Source organism: Hyperolius riggenbachi, chromosome 4 (assembly GCF_040937935.1).
Source record: "Hyperolius riggenbachi isolate aHypRig1 chromosome 4, aHypRig1.pri, whole genome shotgun sequence".
NCBI lineage: Eukaryota > Metazoa > Chordata > Amphibia > Anura > Hyperoliidae > Hyperolius > Hyperolius riggenbachi.
The window spans coordinates 328,885,040-328,909,918 of NC_090649.1; the positions used below are offsets into that span (position 1 = coordinate 328,885,040).

Genomic DNA, 24,879 nt, shown 5'->3' on the forward strand with positions numbered 1-24,879 from the left:
TAGTGCCAGAAAGAAGGAACACCAAAAAAAATCACTAGCTTACTTGATAACATTCTAGAACTAGAGGAAAGCCATAAAAAATCCCAAAATAAAATAATTTATGCCCAACTAGAATCCAAACGTAAAGAACTATCTGATCTGCAATTTGCTAGAGTAGAAAAAGCACTTCTGTTCACTAAACAGCTATTCTATGAAAAAGGTAACAGGGCACACACTATTCTCGCCAAAAAGCTGAGGGACATAAAATCCAGAAACGCAGTTTTCGCATTAAAGGACAAAAGGGGCTCCACCCAATATGACCTGCGAATAATATCCACACTATTTAAAGATTATTTTAAATCTATTTATAACATAATGGACTCAACCCGACAGCAGAAACCTATATTAAATGACATATCTAAGTATTTAGGCTCCTGTAGACTATCCAGTATCACACCAACTCAACTAGAAACCCTTAATAGGGACATAGATAACGAGGAGGTTTTTGAGGTCCTTAAAAATTTAAAGCCACACAAAGCACCAGGGCCAGACGGCTTTTCAGTGGCCTATTATAAAAAATTCAAGTCTATCCTCACTCCTAAATTAACCACTCTCTTTAATGGCTTCATGGGAGCAGACCCTATACCCCCAACCATGACACAATCACACATGGTCCTCATTCCCAAACCAGGAAGAGACCCACTGGAAATGTCCAATTATAGGCCAATTTCACTCTTAAATGCTGACCTAAAAATTTTCTCAAAAATTCTAGCAAACAGACTCTCTCCCATGATGCCATTTTTAGTTAATGCCGATCAAGTGGGCTTCATAACAGGTAGATATGCAGGAGATAACATCCGTAGAGCAATAAACTTGGTAGATTATATTAACTACCATAAATTATCGTCAGTCTTTCTGGGACTGGACGCAGAAAAAGCTTTCGATCGGCTTAGTTGGGATTTTCTGTTCCAAACTCTGGATAAAATGGGAATAGGGGGAATTTTCTTAAATGCCATTCATAAACTGTACTCAAAGCCAAGCGTAGCTCTTAAGATACCCTACACTGACCCCAATGACTATTTTACAATATCTAATGGGACTAGACAGGGCTGTCCCTTGTCCCCTCTGCTCTTCACTTTATCTATAGAGCCGTTGGCCGCGAGGATAAGGGACAACCCTGATATTACCGGTATTACAATAGGAAAATCTACCTTTAAAATATCGTTATATGCAGACGATGTCTTACTGTCTTTAACAAACCCTATTATCTCCCTCCCAGTGTTGCATGCAGAGCTCTCCAGATATGGATCACTGTCCAACTATAAAATAAATGCTAGCAAATCCGAAATACTATCTTTCCATCTTCCGGTACATCTAATGAACACCTTAAAGTCCAATTTCTCATATAAATGGCAAAACGCCAGCCTAAAGTATTTAGGCATTCAAATCACCACACATACTTCTAATCTAATTAGATGTAATGTTACTCCCATAATCAATAAGGTAATTACAGATCTACGTAAATGAGGAGACTATCATATCTCCTGGTTTGGCCGTATGGCTGCCTTTAAAATGAACTCCCTCCCCAAATTATTATATGTCTTTTCAGCAATACCTTTTTGGATCTCTAAATCTTTTCTGCTCCCTTTACAAAAATGACTGTTCAGATTCATTTGGCACAGCAGACCCCCCCGCATTGCAAGGTCTATTCTTATCCTTCAAAAACATGCAGGGGGACTGTCGGTCCCAAATTTATACAACTACTATATTGCTGGACAGGTTAGGCAAATGGTTGCATGGTGGGAACGGGGCCCACATACTAGGTGGGCTCAAATAGAATTCCACGCTCTTAAACCACATCATCCCAGTGCACTGCTGTGGGGTATGTTGGGCAACAGATTTCCAGCATATCAAATATACTCCTCAATATCATCCAATGTGCGCCTATGGTCTTCTCTTGGGAAACGAGTGTCTTTGTTTTCTAAAAATTCTAGCTATATTCCTGTATTTGGTAACCCTAACTTTCCCCCTGGTTTAAATACAGCAGAGAACTCGATATGGAAGCTTAAGCACATTCAATGTATCAGAGATCTACTGGACCCTTTCACTGGAAAGCTATACTCATTTGATATACTAAAAGAGAGACTGAACTTATCAGATGCTTACTTCCTACAGTACCTTCAGATCCGCCACTTTGTAAATACACTATCTTCTACTCTGGAATTCCCCAAAAAAACAGATTTAGAGTCAATCTGGGAGGGAGGCCCCAAGCAAAAAGGCTTAATCTCTATGCTGTATACATGGCTTAATGACCCCAGGAGATTTCATCCTGAGATCCAACATAAATATATGCAATACTGGGATCAAGCTTTTCACACCACAACCACACCAGACATCTGGGCGAAGATATGGCAGAATGCAGCTAAATCATCCATCTGCGTCCAAACTAAGGAGAACATTTACAAAATTATGATGCTGTGGTATAAAACTCCGGTACGACTCAATAAATGGCTCCCCTCAATATCTTCGGCATGCTGGAGGAACTGTGGAGATACTGGTTCTTTACATCATATCATGTGGGACTGTCCTAAAATCCAACCTTTTTGGTCGGAGGTTATAACATTTATAAAAAGACATGCTGACATAGAGATTCCTCTTGACCCATGGATCTGCTTGCTTGCTAAACCCTTACCTAAACTCAAGAGCTCCTCAATTAGGTTAACAAATCATTTTCTATCAGCAGCTCGCTGTCTGATCTCCAGACATTGGAAGGACGCTCAACCTCCTACAATAGCAGAACTCCAGGTTAAATTGAAATATGTTTATAACTTGGAATATTTGACGGCTAAACTCCAGGATAAGATGTTCTCTTTCTCCAGGGTTTGGGGTAACATATCTCTCTAAATACAAGTTATATGATATCATGTAATAGTTGGTCCTCTGCTCCATGGCTGACTTTTCCTTTCCTCTCATTTCTTTCTTCCTTCTCTCTCTATTTCTCTTCTTCTACGGGGTTTGGAGGGGAGGGCCTTAAGTGTCACCCTCTCCACATAATTGGGTGATATTATGCTTATTGAGGTTCAACTGCGTAAAATGTGGTTCTATAATTATATACGTAGGCACAGTAAGTGTTAAAGTGAAAACCGTTGAATTTCAATCACATTATATATAATAGATATTTTATTGGAATTACTTATATGGTTATGTAATAATTATACTTATACAATGTTTATCATATGTATATTGACTGAACCTACTCAAATAAAACTTTAAATTAAAAAAAAAAAAAATACTCTTCAAAAATCAGAAATCGAAAATCGGATTTCCACGGAATCGGAAATCAGGATTTACGACCATCCCTAATAGTTAAGGGTGACTTAAAAAGAGTGGTAGGTCATTTAGCAACTCGTATGGTGAAACTGAACAAAGTGTACATACTTTTCTGTTGTGGGCCTGTATTGCAGCCAGCAGTTGTACAAATTCCATAGCCAGGTGCATTTTTAGGCATAGTGAGTACAGGCCACTGCCTGGAGTGCCATTGCTCCTGGGGGGCACCATACCCCTGATTAAGCCCCTCCTCCTGAGCCAAGCCCCACCCTGGAACTAAGCCACACCCAAGAACAAAGCCATGCCCCCTCAAGTGCCGGTCCTCCTTTTTGCCTCTGTCTGTCCCCTGGTGCCTCCTTCTGCCACCTTCAGTCCTCCTGTGCCACCTCTGCCCCTCTGTGTGTCCCTTTGTCCCCCTGTGCCTCCTTCTGTCTCCCTTTGTGCCTCCCTCTGTCTCCTTGTGCCACCTTCAGTTCCACTGTACCATCTCTGCTTTCCACCCCCCCCTCTCCCCGTGCGTCCAGAGATTGATAAAGGTGAAATGGTGCAAGATTTGTTAAGGGGTATCATAAACCAGGCTCCTAGACGCTATCCAGGCCCTAGGCACCTGTCTAAATTGCTTTGTGGATGATCCTGCTCTGTGTGCATCCCTCTGTGCCTCCCTCTGTCCCACTGTGCATCTTTCTGTTCCCCTTTGTGTCTCCCTCTGTCCCCTTGTCCCACTCCTGCGCTCCCCCAGTCCAGTGTATAAAGGCAGAGAATGTAACAGCAGAAGCTGTGCTCTAATCTCCCCTCTGGAGTCCAGTGCTGTGCCTCTGCAACTATCCTGTTTTCTGCTCCCTCTACTGCTGGCTCTCCTCATGTAGTGTGCAAACACGCACATGCGGTAGGAGATGCTGGGCATTAAGGTGGCCACACACCATACAATTTTTTTTTTTTTTTAAAGAGATTATTTATTAATTTTCAAGAACAAAAAAAACAGTACATGAAGGATAAAAGGAATTTTTCCAGCAAGTATACAAAACTATGCTTAACATATGTGTACATATAGTAGTCAAATCTCACAGCGACTGTATGATATAACCCGTATTCCCGTCTAGCAGAAGTGTATCTAGCGACTTTAGCTCCATTGTAGATCTTGAATGGCCACATTAATGTCAAGGTTGGGGATTGTGGTTTCGGAAGCATCTACCCACTTGGACCATATTCTATCAAATTTTTTAAATTGGTCCCTTGACTGATAAGTGATTTTATATAGAGGGAGAGCTGAGTTCACCAGTCTTTTCCAGTCTCTCAGGCATGGGGCTGTAGATAGTTTCCATTTCAGGGAAATGGCTTTCCTGGCGTAAAAGAGGAGAATTCTGGAGAGGGTCGCTTGACTTTTGCTACAGGGGATGTCGCCTACAATTCCTAACAAGCATAATTGGATGTCTAAAGCCACTGGTAGTTGGAGGGTATCCCTTAGGAAATGTATGACCGATTTCCAATAGCCGTTAACTAGGGGGCAGTTCCACACACAATGAAGGAAGTTGGCATGGGGGGTTTTACATTTAAAGCAGCAGTCATTATGAGCTGGGCTCATTTTTGCTAGTCTTAGTGGTGTAATATATGCTTGGTTAATCCATTTAATGTTTATGAGTTTATCGTGTGAGGCAATAATATCTCTATTGAAAAATTCCGTGTGCTCCGCCCATTTTTCCTGGGTGAGACTAGGGTCATGGGATGACCATCGTTCTCTAAGGGCGAGGACCTTCCTGTCGTTCCCCCTAGAATTTAAGAAGTTGTATAGAGTAGATATTTGTTTTGTAGGTTCATTTTTAAGTAGTATTTTCTCCAGCTCTGAAGGTTCGAGAGAGACTCCTGACAGGCCTAGCTGTGTTTGCATCGCGTGTCGCAATTGCAAGTAGCGGAAGAGGGAATGTCTGGGAAGACTAAATTCCATACGTAGTGTATTAAAGTCTTTGAAGAGGCCTTCAGCATATAGTTGGGTTGCGTATTTGATGCCGTGCTTGTGCCAGAAAATTATATCAGGGATTGTCAGGAGTTCCGGTAAATTAGGATTACCCCACAGGGGAGAGCTGAAGGAGACATAGGATAGGGGTTCCCCAAGGAGTTTGCGTGCTCTCCTGTAAGTTCTAATAGTGTTATATATAAGAGCTGTTCCCTCAGACCCAGCAGACACTTTGTATCTGTAAACCGCGCTGCAGAGAGACTCATAAGAGCCCGCTATATCTGCCTCTGTTGCCAATGTAGCATTTGATCTGTCATTGCTAAGCCAACTTTGAATAGGAACTAATTGGGCTGCCAGATGATAGATAAAGAAATTGGGTAGGGCTAAGCCTCCAAGTGCTGTAGGGAGTTGGAGCGTGGCCAGGGAGATACGAGGTGAGGATCCAGACCAGATGAAAGAAACTATTATGGAGTTTATCCTTTTAAAAATGGATTGTTGTATCCATATTGGGGACATTTGCATAATGTATAGGATTTTGGGGGCGATTACCATTTTGATAATGCATATTCTGCCACAAAGGTTTAGGGGCAGAGAGGACCACTTACGCAATTTCGCCTCCACCTGTGTCAGAGTGGGGACAAGGTTTATTTCCAGAAATGAAGAGATGTGACGTCTCACCCATACCCCCAAATATTTAAATTCTTCAGTGATTTGTAATTGTGAGGATTTGGTGATGATTTGGAGATCGAAGGTGTCGAGAGGGAATAAAATGGATTTGGACCAGTTGATAGATAGTCCTGAGATCCCATGAAATGTGTCATATATGCTTAGAGTGGCTTCTAGAGAGGGACCTGGATCTGCCAAGTATACCAACATATCATCTGCATATAAAGATATGCGTTCCTGTGTCTTGTTTATTTTTAGGCCCTGGATATCAGGGCTGTTGCGAATGGCTTGGGCAAGGGGTTCAATGGCGATGGCGAAGAGGAGGGGGGATAGTGGGCAACCCTGCCGAGTACCTCTAGCAATGGAGAAGAGGGGGGAAATTAAGGAGTTAATACGTATTTTGGCTCTGGGTCTATCATACAGAATTCGAAACCATCTCTGAAAAACAGGCCCGAAGCCAAAAAACTTCAGCACTGCCCGTACATATGGCCACTCAATAGAGTCAAACGCCTTATTGGCGTCAAGGGATAAAATCACTCTAGTGCCAGAGTTTACATGTTGGTATTGTAGGTTGGAATACAATCGCCTAATATTCATTCTAGTGGAGCGACCGGGTATAAAGCCAGTTTGGTCTGGGTGGATGATGGAAGTGATACAGTTGTTAAGTCTTGTGGCGAGGATTTTGGTAAGGATTTTCTATGTCCGTGTTGATGAGAGATATCGGGCGATAAGAGTCACATAGAGTGGTGTCTTTATTGGGTTTCAGAATTAGAGTAATGAGTGCTTCATACATTGAGTCGGGGAGGGCGCCAGTATTGAGTATATGTTGAAATAAAGATTCTAGATGTGGGACCATGAGTGATTTATTTTTTGCATACCATTCGATAGTGATGCCGTCTGGGCCTGGTGCTTTATTGTGTTTAAAGGAGGAGATAATTGCGCTAATTTCTTGGGCGGTGATGGGGGCATCTAGATTTTTAGCCTCTTCCTCAGAAAGAGTTGGCAGATCCAGGCCCACCAGAAAATTCATTGTTTCCCTATCTACCTCTCCGGTTTTAGCGGAGTATAAGTCTGCGTAGAAGTCCGTGAAGGTATTAGCGATATCTGTGGACATATCACATAAGCGACCAGAGGGGGTTTTAATAGTGGGTATTGCCCTAGAGTCTAGGGAGGACTTTAGGAGGTATGTTAATAATTTGCTACATTTGTTTCCGAATTCAAAGAAACGTTGGGACTGAATGATGTCTTTGCGTCTGGTCCTCTGTAGGTTAGTTAGCTCGAGTTTTCTGCGTGCAATCTGCCAATGGATATAGTTAGCATCAGAGGGATTGGAGATTAGGTTAATCTGGATACAATTTTTTAAATATCTGTTCAATTCAAGAATTGCAAACATTTTTTCTGACTGATTGTAACATTTCAAAAATATGACCAATGTACCACACACCTATCTTCAAATTTTCCCCAATTATGATCAAAATGATTGGAAATTGAAAAAAAAAACTAGGGTGTGTATATTAATAAATTGACAATCTAACATACACCATACATTCTTTAGAAAAAATGAAGAAAAATTTCCAGCATTCCGGATCGATATAAATCGGAAAAACGGAAAATCCAATCGGATTTTTCAGTTGAATGAAAAAAAAAGCTTTTCGATTTTTGGGGGGAGATTTGATAATATTTATCGAATTGCCATAAAATTGGATCATTTTATTGTATCGTGTGTGGCCACCTTTAGGGTGAGTGGTGAGCAGACAGACTGAAGCACAGCACTGGATTCCAGAGGAAAGGTAAGAGCACAGCTTCTGCTGCACTATACTCTGCATTTACAAACTAAGCTGGGGTAGTGTAGGGTGGGGGTGTGCAACAAAATGTGACAGGATCGTCGGGTTGCTTGTATCTCAGGGACTCCCTGTATTATGCATCCAACTTATACGGCACATGGTTTATATTCTCTAGTGTGTGTTGTTTTTCTTGGATGGGGAGGGGGGGGGGGGGGGGTGACACAGGACTTCTTGCCTGAAGTGACAAAAAGGCTACAAACACCCCTGTCCATAGCTCGCTCAAACCTTTATATGCTGACTACAACATGGTCATGTCTCACCTCATGTACCTCTGATGATTATTGCTATCTTCTACCTTGAGTTCAGAGACCTGACAGCATGAGTAATCAGAGGCAAGGGAAGGGTGAGGAGTGGTCATGAGGAAATCAGCAAGTTACACTGTGGATTCTATTACTTAGTAGTGGTTAATGGGAATAGAGAGAAGAAAAGATTTTCACGGTAAGAACCAGCATGTATGCTCTTATTAAAGGGAACCCAAGGTGAGAGAGATATGGAGGCTGCCATATTTATTTCCCTTTAAACAAAACTAGTTGCCTGGTAGTCCTCCTGATCCTGTGTCTCTAATAATTTTTGCCATGGACCCTGAACAAGCATATTCAGATCAGGTACTTTGACTCAGCTGACTCAGGTTATACTGGATTAAGCATATGCTTGTTCCAGGGTTTTGGCTCAGACACTGCTTATGCCAGAAGATCAACAGGGCTGCCAGGCAACTGGCATTGTTTACAAGGAAATAAATATGGCAGCCTCCATATCCCTTTCACCTCGGGTTCCCTTTAAATACTTCTGCTTCAGGATATTACAGTGGGCTCATAAGCTTATACAGGGTTACTTTAAAGGTCCTGTTTCTAAATGTTTTATCATTTTTCTCTGTTGTCAACACTACCCACAGAGAGCTGTGTCAGAAGAACAAGAGAAGATTGAAAAGCATGTCAAAGCATCAAAAAATAAAGAAAGCTCAAAACCCCTGGACAAACCTGAGCAGTAAGAGGCAGTTTAATGTATCTGTTAATTTATTCACATGATGCAACACAAAATAGAATATCATGGATTTATTCTGATATGACACAGGGAATAACCTAGCAACATTCATGCAACTGTGTGGGTGACCAGAACAGCTGAATTGAACAATAAATGGAATCTTTGTTTTGCTGCAGAGTTTGATGAAGTTTTTGTCTGTGTGGGCCTATTCACAGTTTAATATAAGGCTATGATTCATAGGAAGATGCATTTAAACAAACAGAAGGCAGCAGCCCTAAAACTATATTTTACTTTAGCAAGTGTTGTGGTCATCTACAGCTATTCCTCAGATTTTCACGAGGATTTTCACCAGTAAGCATATATTCTCGCAGATGAAACAGATAAGTAGACATTAGTTATGCTTGCATTGTCTAGTTCTAATTCTTGAAGTTATAGTTCCTTCAGCTCTTCAGAAAAACCCCACATTACAATGTACCCAGAAATCAGCATGCTACATTATAGGCCCTGATCGCTTTAAACCCAATTCAAATAATATATTTTCCAATAAATGTACCCCCTCCTTTCCTCATGCTAACAAGATGTGAGTATACCATAATACAAAACTCGTTACAACTACATTTGAAGTGTTGCAAGATTGTGGTGCTATGACGACTGCATGCTTTCCCATGAGGCATTCTGAAAAATGCATGATTAAAGAGGCTCTGAAGCGAGTCTACATTCACTTTTTTAACATGCAGCCATGTAAAGAACTATAACCCATGCTAAAACGCAGCTATCCTGCGGCAAAACAAGGGGTTTATACCTTCCAAATCCCCTCTCCTACCTCCGGGGAATGCTTCCCGATGAGGCAGAGCATATGGCTGTAGCTCTGCCTCTCAGCGCGGCAATCCCCGCTGATTGCCGCCACTCCCCGCCCCTCTCAATCTTCCTTCACAGAGAGGGGCGGGGAGGAGGCGGACATCCACACGGCGATTGACACGCATGGAGGCAGAGCTACAGCTGAAAGCTCTGCCTCCAGGAGCAGCAAAATCCCAGACCAAGAAAGTAGTGGATTTTGCAGGGGGGGGGTTTGGGGGTATAAACCCCTCGTTTTGCCGCGGGATAGCAGCGTTTTAGCATAGGTTATAGCTCTTTACATGGCTGCATGTTAAAATAGTGAATTTAGACTTGCTTCAGAGTCTCTTTAAGCCTGATTGTAGCACCTATCTTCTAGCAGACATTGGCAGGTGGAACAAATCACCAGTGATCATTGGTCATGTAACCACAATTTAGGTTTTAAAGCAAACCCGAAGTGGAAAAAAACCCGTATGATGGGGTTTATTCACTATAACAAATTGCGTGCCTTATCAGAGTTAACATTTCTTACTAGAGTTAACATGCCTTATCAGAGTAGCATAGCAAGCGCTACGAACTTATGCCTGCTAATTGGCAATGACGAGAGCTCTACTCATCCTGCCCTGATCCCCTGCGGGTCCAATCACTTTAAAGGATATTATCCCCACACTTTGATTGGCCCAATTGGCTAATTTCTCCAAGCAAACACTCAAAATAAGGACTTTGTTCACATTATAAAAATATGACTTTTTTTACATAGATAATATTTGTATAAAAAGTGCTAGTCCTGCAAGGATTACTTTTGTGCTTTGTAATTCTAAAACTGCTGTTTTCATTTTACACAGGTTCCTTTATGAACTAACAGGTATACCGAACTTTTCAGAGCGAGTTTTTTGCATTTTGTTGCAGTCTACAATAACAGAAAACATTACTGCTATTCATCGAAAGCTTGAACTGTTACAGCGAGTCTGTAAGGTCAGTTTTATCATTGCTATTGTATATATAGATTTTTGTGATCAAATCATTCTAAGCAAATTTAAAAATAATATTTTATCAACAATCATCCTTAAACTATATCTAACTTTTAGTGGAGAAAAAGACAATTCATATTTATTTTATATTGGAAGACTTTTATTAGATATCCAAGAAGCAAGCTTTTTAATTCACTAACCTACACTAACCTTTCAGCAACTCTCACAATTATTTGGGATACAGCATGCCATTTCTAATCATTCTAATGGTGGCCATACATGGTACAATTTTTTCATCCAATCTTACCATTTCCATGTATTATAAGGGTAAATTAAGTGAATTTATTGAAATGATAATTTAGGCAGTTCCCTTATATTACATAGAAATGGTAAGAGTGGATGAAAAAATTGTACCATTTATGGCCGCCATAAGCCTGGGTTGTACTTGTTTTCCAGTGATCATCAACCTTAGAGAACCTGAAAGGGACCCTGAGCAGAGGCATACAATTAAAATCTTACCTTACCTGGGGCTTCCTCCAGCCCCCCATAGCCCGCAAGGCATCCCGGCATCCTCTGGGTCCCTTACAGGGTCCCACTGGCAGCTGCGGTAATCCGGCGACTTCAGCTGACGTCGCGCATGCGCAGCTCGTGCACGCACCCAGCGCATCATCACGCCAGTCGCTGTAACCGTCCTGCGCATGCACGGTTCTCTAAAGACTGAACCATGCATGCGCAGGACACTTACAGCGTCCAGCGTGATGATGCACCAAGTGTGCGCATGGGCCTCGCATGAGCAACTTCAGCCGGGGAAGGGGGGCTGGAGGAAACACAGGATAAGTCCAGATTTTAATTTTATGCCTCTGCTCATGGTCCCTTTAATAAATCAGCACCCAAGCTGAAAGACCAAAACATGATGCAAGCTAGCAATGTGTTCTGTTCCTATGTGGGGGCTGGAGAAAAATGGGTGTGACATCATGCATTGAGTGGGGTAATTGGGAGAACAGTGATCTCAGCCATCATTGGGGCAAAACTATCCATCAGACAGATCAGTGGCCGAGCAGCCGAGAGGGGTCAGAGGCTGCTGTACACATGTTGGATAATGAGCAGAGACAGTCATTCTCGACCGCCGTGGCCGACTTTTATCTAGCATGTGTACAGGACTTTTGGACCATTTTAGATGTCCCTAGTTTGCATAGATTGTCTTTTGCTGTTTATAAACAATAATTTTACAGACAGAAAGAACAAATTGGACACTGACTGCTTACCTAATGTGGAACTGTACAAAACACCCTCTCAGTTTCTTTACAAATATTTTCAACTCCTGCTTCCATTGACCTAAACAGTAGTATCACTACTGTTCACAGCCTATATGCAAAATATAAGAGTGTGACTTTAGAACACAATGGGCCCAATTCAATTTACTTTTTCTCTTAAGTTTCTCCTAAAAAATATTTAATCTTCTGTTTAAAATATCTCTGAAAAATGTCTGACCAATTTGTCTAATTTAACCACTTGACAACCACGGTGTTAAACCCCCCAGTGACAAGGCCATTTGTTACTTAATAGGCCACTGCAGCTTTAAGGCCTCGCTGCAGGACCGCACAGGCCTCTGTTGGTGGGGTCTGATCGCTCCCCAGATGTTTGTGGTTTTTTATAAATATTTATTTGGATTTTTTAAAATAAATTTTACTTTTTTTTAATCATTTTTACCACCCTCCCTCCCCCATCAGCCAATTACAGTGATAGGCTTCAGTCACACGGCTGTACCCAGTACAGCACTGCCTAAGATCGAAACTTTGAATAAACATTTTGAATCAGAAAATAACTTTTCAGCACTCTGAAATTGAAAAAGTGCCAAAAATTAGATGAAAAAGTACTATCAAAAGTATTTTCTTGCTTACTGGTGGCTTAAAATGCATTTTATTGATAAGATGTGTACAGCGCCACTGAATATTTTGGCACGTTATAACTCAATAATAATAATAATTACACCTAGGAGAAAACTTGGAGAAAAAGTAAATTGGAGTAAGCCCAATGTGGTGCAGGACTTTTGTAAAAATGTTGATCATAAGAGGGTTCTTTTTTTAACAAGGAATGGCAAAGTAAACTCAGAAGTAACACTTTTTTCTATTCCATGAATAAAATGATGTTGAAGCATATGGCAAGAGAAAACATAGAGTTTGAGCTATGAAAATTCTCTGTAATAATTCTCATTTGATGGTCACTGTTGATTTACAGGTATGAAAGATAAATGGTAAAAAGTACGGATAGTCAATGAGATGCAAAAAAATCCAGTTTGATGCAGGATTACGGTATGCACATTTATGCAGCTTGATGGACCAACAAAATCCCGCCAAGGTGACGTTCAATTGGTTCATTTTGTTAGCTGCATACATTTGCATACAACATTTGCATACTCCTGCATCAACTCAGAATTATTTGTATCTCACTGAGCATCCTTAGTAACAAGTAAAGGTTGATCTCAGCTTCATTTTCCAAGTATGTTTTACCTTTACATTTTTAGATTTTAAAAGAAGATCCTGCGGTGCGATGTGTTTTAGGTTTGATTCTTGCCATCGGTAACTATTTGAATGGAGGAAACAGGACCAGAGGACAAGCTGATGGATTTGCATTAGATATTTTGCCAAAACTGAAAGATGTGAAAAGCAATGTAAGTATAGGATATTTTAAGGAAATCTAACATTTAAAGAGGAACTCCAGTGAAAATAATTTAATATAAAAAGGTGCTTAATTTTTACAGTAATTATGTATACATGATTTAGTCAGAGTTTGCTCATTGTAAAATCTTTCCTCTCCCAGATTCACATTCTGACATGTATTACATGGTGACATTGTTACTGTGGGCAGATTATGTAGCTGTTCTGGCTTTAACAGACAGCTATAAACAGCCATTTCCTGTGTGTGTCATTGTTACATTGTGGCAGTTTGCCCAGAGTACCGTACGGTACCAGAGCCTCTTGTGGGAGGGGTTTCAGCACAAAATCAGTCATACAGCGCCCCCTGATGGTCTGTTTGTGAAAATCATTATATTTTTCATGTAAAAGTGGGTATCAGCTACTGATTGGGATAAAGTTCAATTCTTGGTCGGAGTTTCTCTTTAAGGACAACTCTAAGCAAAGGTCAAATGCATCAGTGCAAAATATAAGTAGATAAGAATGCAACAGGTGTGTCCACTTGCACCTAAACAGAAACAGTCCTGTATCTATAAATTATCCATTTAGCACATCCTTCAGAACTGATGTAAGCAGTAATTTAGATTTTTAACTTTTATAAATACTTAAATATAATAGATCACTTTTTCCCATAAAGCATTTAAAATAAGAGTAAAGTCTCCATTCTGATGAAAAGAATGACACAGATTAAAATTTGTGGTGAACACAATCAGCTCATGTCTAAAGGTGGCTACACACCATACAATTTTTTAATATATCAATTCAATTTTTCTGACTTATTGTAACATTTCAAAAATATGACCAATATACCACATACATATGTTACATGTTTCCTCAATTATGATAAAAATGATTGGAAACTCTGAAAAAAAGATTGCTAGGGTGTGTGTATTAATAAATCGACAATCTAGCACACACCATACAATCTTTAGAAAAATTAAAAAAATTCAAACGTTCCGGATCGATAAAAATCGAAAAAATGGGAAATCTGTTCGGATTTTTCAGTCAAATGAAAAAAAAGTTTTTGATTTTTTTCGGGAGATCTGATCATATTTATCAAATTGACGTTTATCAAATCTGATTATATTATTGTATCATGTGGGGCCACCTTTAGTCTCAGTGGTGGTTGGATAAGTGTTATCCATACAGGGATGCTTAGAATTCCATTTTTGTCTGAGGCAGCAGCCAGCATATGTCCCACTAGTGAGTGATCCATTTCCACAGGAATAATCCGCTGTGAGTGGTGCACATCTCACACCACTAGATTAGGCCCGGTTCACATTAGCGTTCGCTATCCGGATTTTCCGGATCTGATCCGGACCGCATACTGTACAAACGGAACGTACGTTCTGCATAGCAATGTAAAGGCTATGCGGACGTTCACACGTGTCCGTTCCGTACAGTACGGAGCCGGATCGGATCCGGACTCCGGACTCTTTTCCAACATGCGCTATTTTTTGGGTCCGGATCTCCGGCCCACGCACCCAGACCAGAGCCGGACCTGAGCCTGACAGCACCATCAGGAACACAGAAACCAATGGGAAACGGAAGGCACAGAACACACTGCCTACAAAAACCTGACGTTCTACCCCACTTCCTATGCGTATCCAAGCGGCCATTTCGGATGGGGACACATGGGCCAAGCATGTTTGGAGTGGAGCAGCAGTGACAGACATGCTGAAGCTGTTTGGCAGAATGTCGGAGGTGGAGGTGAGGCCTACAGCGGAGGAACCTGATTCTACAGGTGCACCAGGTGCACCTTCTGCTGACCCCAACATTTTTTTTTTAAATTTCGCTATTTTTTGCCCACGGATCCGGATGGCAGCCTGATGCATGCCTGATACAAACGGACCGGATCCGGATTGGAACCGTACGGTTCTGATCAGGATCAGGTCAGGATCCGATCAGGATCCGGTCCGTTTACTTGCCAAAACGCAAGTGTGAACGGGACCTTAATCTGTGCAGGAGAGAACTGTGATGCAGACCTTTTGTTTCTGTGCTTGAAATTAGAGCACCAGTAGAAATTACAGTATAAGACTTAGTTTATGGCATCTTAATTATGTGAAAAGTAATACACACAACATTATACTCAGCTTTTAGCACTGGATGCATATTTCATAGCTATATAGTGTGAAGTCTATTTCTCTTTGATCTATTTAACTGGATCACTTTTTAAAATAAAAACTAAACAATGTATAAACAATGTTTTATAATTTGTTGTGGATGTAGCAAGAAACACTGACTGAGAAAGCTTCCTGCTGCAGTAGGTCACACTGTAGTGTATAACGTCAATCATACTACAGGGCTCAGTTTAAAAAGCAGTGAAAACAATCAGGGAGAAAAATTACTAAGAAACTTCTTATTTTAACTTTCTTTTATATTCCTGTATGAAATAAGTAATAATGTAATTGATTACAGTTTGGTTGTTATACTATTACTTCTTTTTCTATTTATTTATTTATTTTTATTCATTTATTTTTTACTTCTTTAATAATTGAACTGCCTATGGTTATTTCTCACCTTTCTTTACCATCTTCCCATCTAACAGTTTCATATGTTCTGAAGTAAGAACCATCCAAAACAAAGGGATCACCTTGATGTTCTGTGTGGGTTATCTCAGAACCAAAACACACCACTACTAAACAGTAATAGGCAGCCCCCAGAAAAATATCTGAAACTTACCTTTCATTGGTACTACTAAATGGCTCAGACACACAAATATATTGAACATATGTATGTTCATATGTGTATCTGGGTCTTTTATTAGTGCTAATAAAAGTTCTATTTCAGACATTTTCCTGGGGGCTTTAACTGGCTGCTTAGCAGTTGTGTGTTTATGTTCCATTCAACACTAAATCCATTTCCCAGCCACTGAACACACAGCATTATTCTGTGTAAATTTACTTGCATTTTTTTTCTCTCATCCCAACTTACTAGTTGATAGCTTTCATCAGATCCCTTGCCCTTGAAATAGTTCTTAAATGAAGTCTGGGTTTGATTTAACAAATCTAATAAAAATTGCACCCTGCAAAAAAACCAAACAACAACACAGAGACAACAGGAGCCCAAATGGTGCAGTATGTCACAGTACCAGAAGTATATAAAATATGTGGATGGATTATACTCACAAAGGTGGGTTGCAGAAGGGCAACTGACCACTAGAAGCAGGTGGAGATGTATAACGCCGACTCCACTCGGGTGACCAGACGGAGCTGGTAATGGTCGCACTCTTGGTAAAAAACAAACCTCAAATTACCTAAATTGCTCAAAGAGGGATGAGCCCCCTCCGAAAGAAGGGTGAAGGCACAGGATAAAGGGGAAAGAGGTGCCCAGAGAAGATAAAATGCGTTAAAAACAAATAAAATTTAAAAAGTGAGGTGGCTTACCTCAATGAAGACAAATTCACATATTAATAGAATTGTATTGCACTAGCCAGAGCAATAAAGTTCTATTAATACGTAAATTTGTCTTCATTGAGGTAAGTCACCTCACTTTTTTTCATTTTATTTGTTTTTAATGCATTTTATCTTTTCTGGGCGCCTCTTTCTCCTTTATTCTGCTTAGTAAATACAATTTATTAGATTAATCCCCCTTACCTGCAGTTGAAACTGATATTCTCCTGGAGGGCCAGCTGTATCTTCCACACATGTCATAAGACCACTAGTCTGTTTAAAAATGTCTCTTTTTTAAGTTTTTGAACAGTGAATGTATGTCAAATGGACCCCTAAAAGGTTTATAATACTACTCAGTTAAGAGAGGAACTTGCACCGGGGACCGGAACCTACGGAACGTATCCGTACCAACGGACGCATGTAAATGGATCCATAGGTTAACATTGGATCCATTCACATCCGTTCTGTTTGTACAGTATATGTTCCGGTTCCGATACGCAAAAAAACGCTAATGTGAACCGGGGCTTACTGAAAACATTAACCACTGTTGACTATAAATCATAGTTTTTGCCCAGATTTGTTGCCAGTCCATGGATTAATCCATGTGTAGAAAGTGAGAGACAAGTTGTTAGTCTGTGCAGCTAATCACTCCTGCAGCAAGAGGGGATGTTTCTAGGAAGTACATACTCCACAAAGTGAGTCCTGATTCCAGGTTTGCAAAGAAGAGCATGTTCCGCTTCATTCCGTTCTTAGAAACAAATAGCTGCCCCACAAACGAAATAAAAAAAAAATACATTTTTAAATTACATTAAATAACAATAAGGCTTGTGGACCACTGATGTAAATTTGTTGATATTAATAATGAAAGTAGAGTTATGTTATACAGTATATTTTAATCTAAACTTTGACCTAATACCAATACTTCAAATATGAGTAATGGAGTAATGCAAAAGATGCACTTTATACTTTCATTTTGTGTGAAAGTGCTTTATGAACATTTCCCTGATTTTCATATCTTTGTGGTATAACAGATAAAACAATGTTCTGCATACCTCAACCCTCTAAGCTAGGAAATCCAGGAAAAAGGAATTGTCCCTAAAATTCATATTTAGCATAAAACAGAATTCCAGGAGCGAAACAAACACATTCTGTTTTTCAGCGATCACTTATCCATTGTAGATTCCTACAGTGAATCTAATGGGCGGTCAGTATTACTATTTGTGCTGTTTGTAAACATTTGTTATGCTGGATACACACGTTGCGTTTTCCCGTTCGATTCGCGGGATCGATTCGTCGATTCGATTATTTCCAACATGTTCGATCGTGTTTCGATGGATACAGCCGTCGATTTTGCATATTAAGTATGCAAAATCGACGGCTGTATCCATTGAAACACGATCGAACATGTTGGAAATAATCGAATCGATGGAATCGATCCCGCGAATCGCATGGGAAAACGCAACGTGTGTATCCAGCATTAGACCTTTCACAGTGGCTTGTATTTGCTTAAAGTGAATGCGCAGTGTTTATAGCAAATTGGTTCCATTTATGGAGTTCAGCACAAACAAATAAACATTTTTTTTTTAATTAGAAGCATTCAAACAATAATATATGACTATTTCCCTTTTTCAGTTCCAGCTCCTCCACCATCTGATAATGTTTTTGCAGCAAAAGACATTGTCGCCTATTTTTTTTTCAGTAAAGAGTTCTCTAGTATTACAGAACAAAATATAAAACTGGGTATTTATTGTAGGATTATTCAAGGTTGCAGGGTATACCGTGGAGAGTGAACCCAGACCTCCTGAAAACATGAATCGAGGGGACCTCATCACCCACATAAGCCTAATGAAATGGACCGGCCCCAGTCATCACACACACCCAAAACACATGCACACCTGCTGGCCAGCATTAGGTCTCATCAGGCCAATTGGCGTGAAGTCCTGGGGCGGGGTTTTGCAGGAGATTGAGCGTGCATCTCTGCTTGAATGATGGAGCTCCACTCCACCATTAGTCTCTGAGTGGCGATCGCTGCCAGGAGACTGTTAGACGATGAAACGGCCACCTATTTACTCTGTACAGTGCTGCGATCTACGGCAGCGTTGTGCTGGGGACAGCCATGTGACTGGGCTGTCCGCCTGGGCGCCAAATAAGTGATCCGCTGTCATAGGCTGAAGCCTAATAAAATAAAATAAAAAAGGAAATTTATTGTAAAAATAAATAAATAAATATTTGTACAAAAATAAATAAACATTTGGGGAGTGATCACAGCCCACCAACAGAAGGCTCTGTTGGTGGGCAGAAAAGGGTGGAGGGGGGGAATCACTTGTGTGCTGAGTTGTACAGTCCTGCAGTGAGTCCTTAAAGCTGCAGTGGCCTAATTTGTAAAAAAAATGGCCTGGTCACTAGGGGGGTTTAAGCCCGTGGTTCTTACACAGTTTTGAGTGCCAGACACTATATTTTTGTATGGTTGATTTGATTGCATAAGCAGTTTGCTGCGGCTTCATGCAGTTCTGTGTAGGCATTGTGATCGGTGCCCCTTACGCTGTACTTTTTGCACATGGTGATTGATAAATAGGCTCTGTTGTTCTTTGCGGAGTTGTCTTGTCTTTTTTTCACTGCAGTAAAACAAGTGTTTACATAAACTTTAAAAGCTTTCAAATCAAATTATCAGGTGTGTCTTTAAACAAATACCAGCTGTTCAGTAATGTTTAATATTTTGCAAAATTTAATATGAAAATTTACGAATTTTAAAAAATCTACTTTACAACAACAACAAAAAATAATCACCATACATTACTTTTTTATTACTTGTGCTTTATTTTAATTTGTGGAAATGGGGGAAAGAGTTGACTCAAGATGTACTGTATGTACAGTAATTCAAACAGATTTATTAAGCAAATAACATGAACTAGAAAAATAATTTTAAGGTTTCGTTTGATGAAACTTATGAATGTCATATTACATATGTAATGCAAATAATGTGTTTTTAACAATCAAATCTATTACAATATAATTACACAGATCCTGCTCATTATCTAAAAATGGGAACCCTCTATGTGCCAATAGTGTGTAGAGTTCCACTGTTATTCTGACTGAACCTCCTCATGGTGGCTGGGAATGATTGCCATGTTCTTCAGGCTAGGAGAAAGGACACACACCATTGGTTGAGAAAGCCTTTCATTTCATGTCTGTCCTTAACTTTAAGGAGTATGCATGACTCTTAGATCACTAAAGTCTTCCCTATTGTTGGGGGACAAGAAACATTTTATGTGCTGAAGTGAAAGTAACTCAAACCATAATATAACAGCAAGCATTAGGCTAAATGATGAATCTCATAATCACTGTTTATGTTTATCTGGTATAACCTACTTCTGCTATATAAATGGGCTGTGTGATCACCACCCTTCCTATACCTAGAAATCTTTCACCAATTTCAGAAAACAAGTATAAAAAAAAGTATTTCCATTTGTGAAACTGGTTGTGGAATTATGATCATGGGCTATGTTGTGTTGTAACTTATTGTGTGTTGTAACACTACGGGCTTCATTCACAAAGCGGTGCTAACCTACTTAGCACGTCTAAAGTCTTTAGACGTGCTAACCAGGGTGCTAAGTAGGTTAGCACCGAATTTCTGAATCAGATAATTCGGTGCTAACCTACTTAGCACCCTGGTTAGCACGTCTAGAGACTTTAGACGTGCTAAGTAGGTTAGCACCGCTTTGTAAATCAAGCCCTACATGTTTATTTGCATTAGACCAGGCAGATTGTAGTTGTGCTCCCCATGTGCTCTGTGTCTGTGCTATGCAAGAACTGGAAGGTTGTCTTTGTGTTCCTCCATTATGTAATCATGTATGAGCTCGTCATTCAAACCGTTTTCTGTTATGAAGTCTTCAGTTAAATTGTCTCCTCTGCCTTCAGTATACAGAATTTACATCTCAAATAATTTCAGCAAAGCTAAAACAGTGTTAGTAGTCAACCAAATAGTGTCAGACTGAATCTTATCATCCAGAATTCACTAAAGCCTAAAAATGTTGATCTGTGTGCAGCTTCCTTGTGGCATTTTGGTAGCATTCATCACTCAATTAAGATCATATTGCAAATGTCCATAGTCATCATAATGCCTGTGTCAATAAGTAAAACACATTATTAGATTGCAATACTTATTTGTCCTTTAAAGGAGTCATCCAGCAACTCCTGCTACCCATAGTATTACTTACCCGGGGCTTCCTCCAGCCCCTGGCAGCCGCTATGTCCCTAGCCGCAGCTCCGCTGGCTCCCATTCCCTGATGGACGACCTCTAGGTCGTCCTGTACTGCACCTGTGTGAGTGCCGCTGTCAATCATCTCCACTTGGTCCGGAACATGCTGCGCAGGCGCAAAACTACGTGGACCACGTGGAGGTAATTGACAGCGGTGTTTGTGCGGGCGCAGTAGAGGATGACCTGGAGGTCGTCCTGTGCACCTTCAGGGAAAGGGGGCCAGCGGAGCAGCAGCGAGGGACATAGCGGCTGCCAGGGGCTGGAAAAAGCCCCGGGTAAGTAGTACTATATGTAGCAGGAGATGCTTGACGACTCCTTTAAGGTGAATATTTAACTCTCTAAAGTGGACATAAACTGGGATTAAGAGTATTTGGCTGGATATATATTAGGGCAGGACAGTGGTGTAGTGGTTAGTGCTCTCTCCTTGCAGCGCTGGGACTGCGGTTTGAATCACAGCCAGGTCAACATCTGCAAGGAGTTTGTATGTTCTTCCCGTGTCTGCATGGGTCCTCCTCCAGGCACTTGGCCCTAAACTATGATACATGCACTACACGATACATACATAGACATATGACTATGGTAGGGACTAGATAGTGAGCCCCTCTGAGGGACAGTTAGTGACAAGACAATATACTCTGTACAGTGCTGCGTAATTGTCGGTGCTATGTAAATGCTTAAATACATAAATAAATATCGCCATTAAGATTGGACAATGTAATTTCAAAAACCCTTATCTTCCTTATCTTTGCCACATTATTGTAATTTTATTTCACAAATTCTGTGGAAAAAGTAATGGGAATTTCAAGCTGGAAACCATTCCTTTCCCCTCCCAGCTTTGGACAACTAGTGGTGTCAAATCCCACCCGTCTTCTTCATTTGCCCCCTATGCTTCGTTTGACTGCTCACACTTGACTGAGGAGAAATGAAAGTGCAGTGGGGGAATTGATTAAATATAAGAAATTAAAAAGACAGGAGTCTGGAATACCTGTTGCTCTTCCAGATAAAGGTAAAAAAATGAAGAGAGAATGGGAATCCCCTTTTGGTGTAGTATCTCAATCAATATGGAAAGAAAAGATTACAAATAAATATTTACATAAATGGGTTGCAGAATGGCAACCACAAATTTCAGCTTCAATGTGGTGGAACCAACCCCCAAGGGAGAGTTGACTTGCTTCAGTGTCATTAGGTCGCACTCTAAAAAATAGGTTAGTAGATGGGTAAATGTAAGAAAACAATTGACCAAACTGAAGTAGGGAAACCAAGGTGGTTCAGAGGTGGGGTATTGGGAGCGAGGAGCCCCAAAGGATGTATAAAATGATTAAAAACAATTTTTAAAGGCAGAACAAAAATTACCACAAGATGGGGACCAATAAAATAGACAAAATTAATTTATTGAAAACAATGGGCATGTTTCACAGGCATCCACCTGCTTCTTCTGGTAAATAACACACAATGGCCCATAAGCAATTCACTTTTTCATCACAGTTTTCTCCTAGGTGATATTTTCACGACTTGTAAATAAAATGCATTTTACACCACCAGCAAAAAAAACAAATACTCAAATTAATTTTGATAGTACTTTTTTACCTACTTTTGGGCACTTATTCCATTGCAAAGTGTTAAAAAGTTCATTTAAATTAAAGATGAAAAATTATCTCCTAGGAGAAAACTCAGGAGAAAAAGGCCTCAATTCACTAAGCTTATCTCCTGTCTTTAATAACATTTCTAGAGTTGTTACCACGGTGATAAGGCATGTAGTATTCAGGAAACATTTTACCTCAGGCAAACCTAAAGTTAACTCTTCTGTCTTTAAGTTAACTCTCCAATCCTTAAAATAACTCCAGAGTTAAAGACAGGCTGTTAATTAACTGCGTGTGAAAATAACTAAAGAGGAGGTAACATAAGGAATGAAGAGATAAGATAACTCTCTCACTGTGTGGAGGTAAGTTTTCTCTTGCCTTATTATCTCCAGCATGATCTTAGTGAATTGAGGCCAAAGTGAATTGCAATGTCTCAAGGTTAACGTGAATTGGCCTGAAGCACCAAAGTAAGAAATGGGTGCATTTTGCAGACAGAAGTTGGTAATAGTTGGGTGGGGTACAGAAATGGTTTATGAGCTGAGGTCCACGCGACTGCAGAAACAGTTGAAATTTGTAACCTTAAATTCCAGCATTTTGGTTAAAAGTAGAATAACAAAGATAAAGCTGTTTCTAAGTATATGGCTTTGTACACAATGATATAGTCACTCCAGGTCAACTTTAAAGCCCTGTCTACACGAAGCGATGTAACTTATCAATCGAGCCGCTGATGCGGCTCGATTGATAAGATCCGACAGGTCGGATCTTGCCACCGCCGATTCCCTGCTCGTTCCCCACGAGGGGACAATGGCAGGGAATCGAGCGGAAGATAAGCGGCACCGGGCGGGGATAAGGGCGGATCGAATCCGACGCGAGCGGGTACGCGGCGGGTACGCGCAGGGATGCGGAAGAGGCGATCCGGCGGCTAATCGAGCCGCCGGATCGCTGCATGTAGATGAGGCTTAAGGGATCTAACTTACAAAGCAAAAGTTAACTGAGGTCATAGCTTTATCTCACTCATTTGTAGTCACACCCAATAATTTTGTACTAGCAGTTTAAAAACTATGGTATTAGTCTAACATCAAGCATCCAGTTAAGGGTGAACACAGGTGTAGGCAATGCTCAGACAGACCGGCTTTCCTCACAGTATGTTAATAGTCCTTCTTGACCTTCAAATGTGGTTTGGCAGAACCATTTAAAAAAATGTTGTCTAAAATGTATCTGAAATGTGTTTGAAAAGATTCTGATTTTTATTAGTTGGGGAGCCTGGAAGAATAAAAAAGAGCAAGCTAAGCAGTCAAAACCTACATGATGAATGCCTGGTTGTAATAATATGATCTGAAAGGTTTACCGTCAGCTTAAAGAGGAACTCCAGTGAAAATAATGTAATAAAAAAAATAGTCAGTGTTTGCCCATTGCAAAATATTTTAAATCCCTGATTTATATTCTGACATTTATCACATGGTGACATTTTTACTGCTGGCAAGTGATGTAACTGCTGCTTGCTGTTTTGGCAGTTGAAAGCTATTTCCCACAATGCAACAGGGTTCACAGACAGGAAACTGCAAAGACTACGTACTCAGAATTTCTTTTTGGGAGGGGTTTCACCACAATATCAGCCATACAGTGCCCCCTGATGGTCTGTTTGTGAAAAGGAATAGATTTATCATGTAAAAGGGGGTATCAGCTACTGATTGGGACAAAGTTCAATTTTTGGTTGGAGTTTCTCTTTAAGTGAAAAGTCTGTTAAGAGTATTACCTGTTAGTACAGATTTGGGTGAAGAAATGCATACTCCATATAAAAACCCTGACCCGGTACATTTATTTAAATCACATTTACAAAACAGACAGGTAGGATGTTGCCTAGTAACTTATCTGTAAATCAAGCTGCCTCACTCAGTGTGAGGCAGCTGTCTCCATACGGGGCATGGCGGAGCGCGGAGAAACTGCCGCGTTGGACGCAGGCCCGGCCCTAGACTTTTTGCCGCCTGAGGCAATCTTCAAAGAAATCGCCTGGAGCTGGAGGGGATAGCGCGCAGGAAGGGGGTATTGGGCCTAGCGGCGGGGAGGGGGGTTGGACCCCCCCCTCTCCCTCGCCTGGGTCCCCCCGTCCTCCGCTCCCCTCCTGCTTTAAAAAGTTCCGTGCTGGCTGTAGCTATTTGTAAGAGGCAACGGGCGGGGATTACTCACCTCTTCCTCGTTCCAGGCCAGCGTGCGCTCCACTGACGTCACTTCCTTCATTTCTTATTCTTTTGCATGTTTGTCACACTTAAATGTTTCTGCTCATCAAAAACCGTTAACTATTAGTCAAAGATAACATAATTGAACGCAAAATGCAGTTTTAAATGATGGTTTTTATTATTTAGTGAGAAAAAAAACTCAAAACCTACATGGAGCTGTGTGAAA

General features: G+C 40.6%; 1 protein-coding gene across 3 annotated transcripts in view; it reads left to right on the top strand.

Moving 5' to 3' along the window:
• Positions 1-24,879, top strand: part of FMN2 (formin 2) — a 123,213-nt gene that overhangs the window by 62,360 nt on the left and 35,974 nt on the right. For all 3 annotated transcript variants that reach the window (XR_011019395.1, XM_068231779.1, XM_068231780.1), the window contains exons 9-11: positions 8,660-8,751; positions 10,428-10,557; positions 13,078-13,224. Coding sequence is in view for 2 of the 3 variants with exons in the window: in XM_068231779.1 (XP_068087880.1) it covers positions 8,660-8,751; positions 10,428-10,557; positions 13,078-13,224 (369 nt within the window). In the remaining variant the exon portion in view is untranslated. The remainder of the gene's footprint in view (positions 1-8,659; positions 8,752-10,427; positions 10,558-13,077; positions 13,225-24,879) is intronic.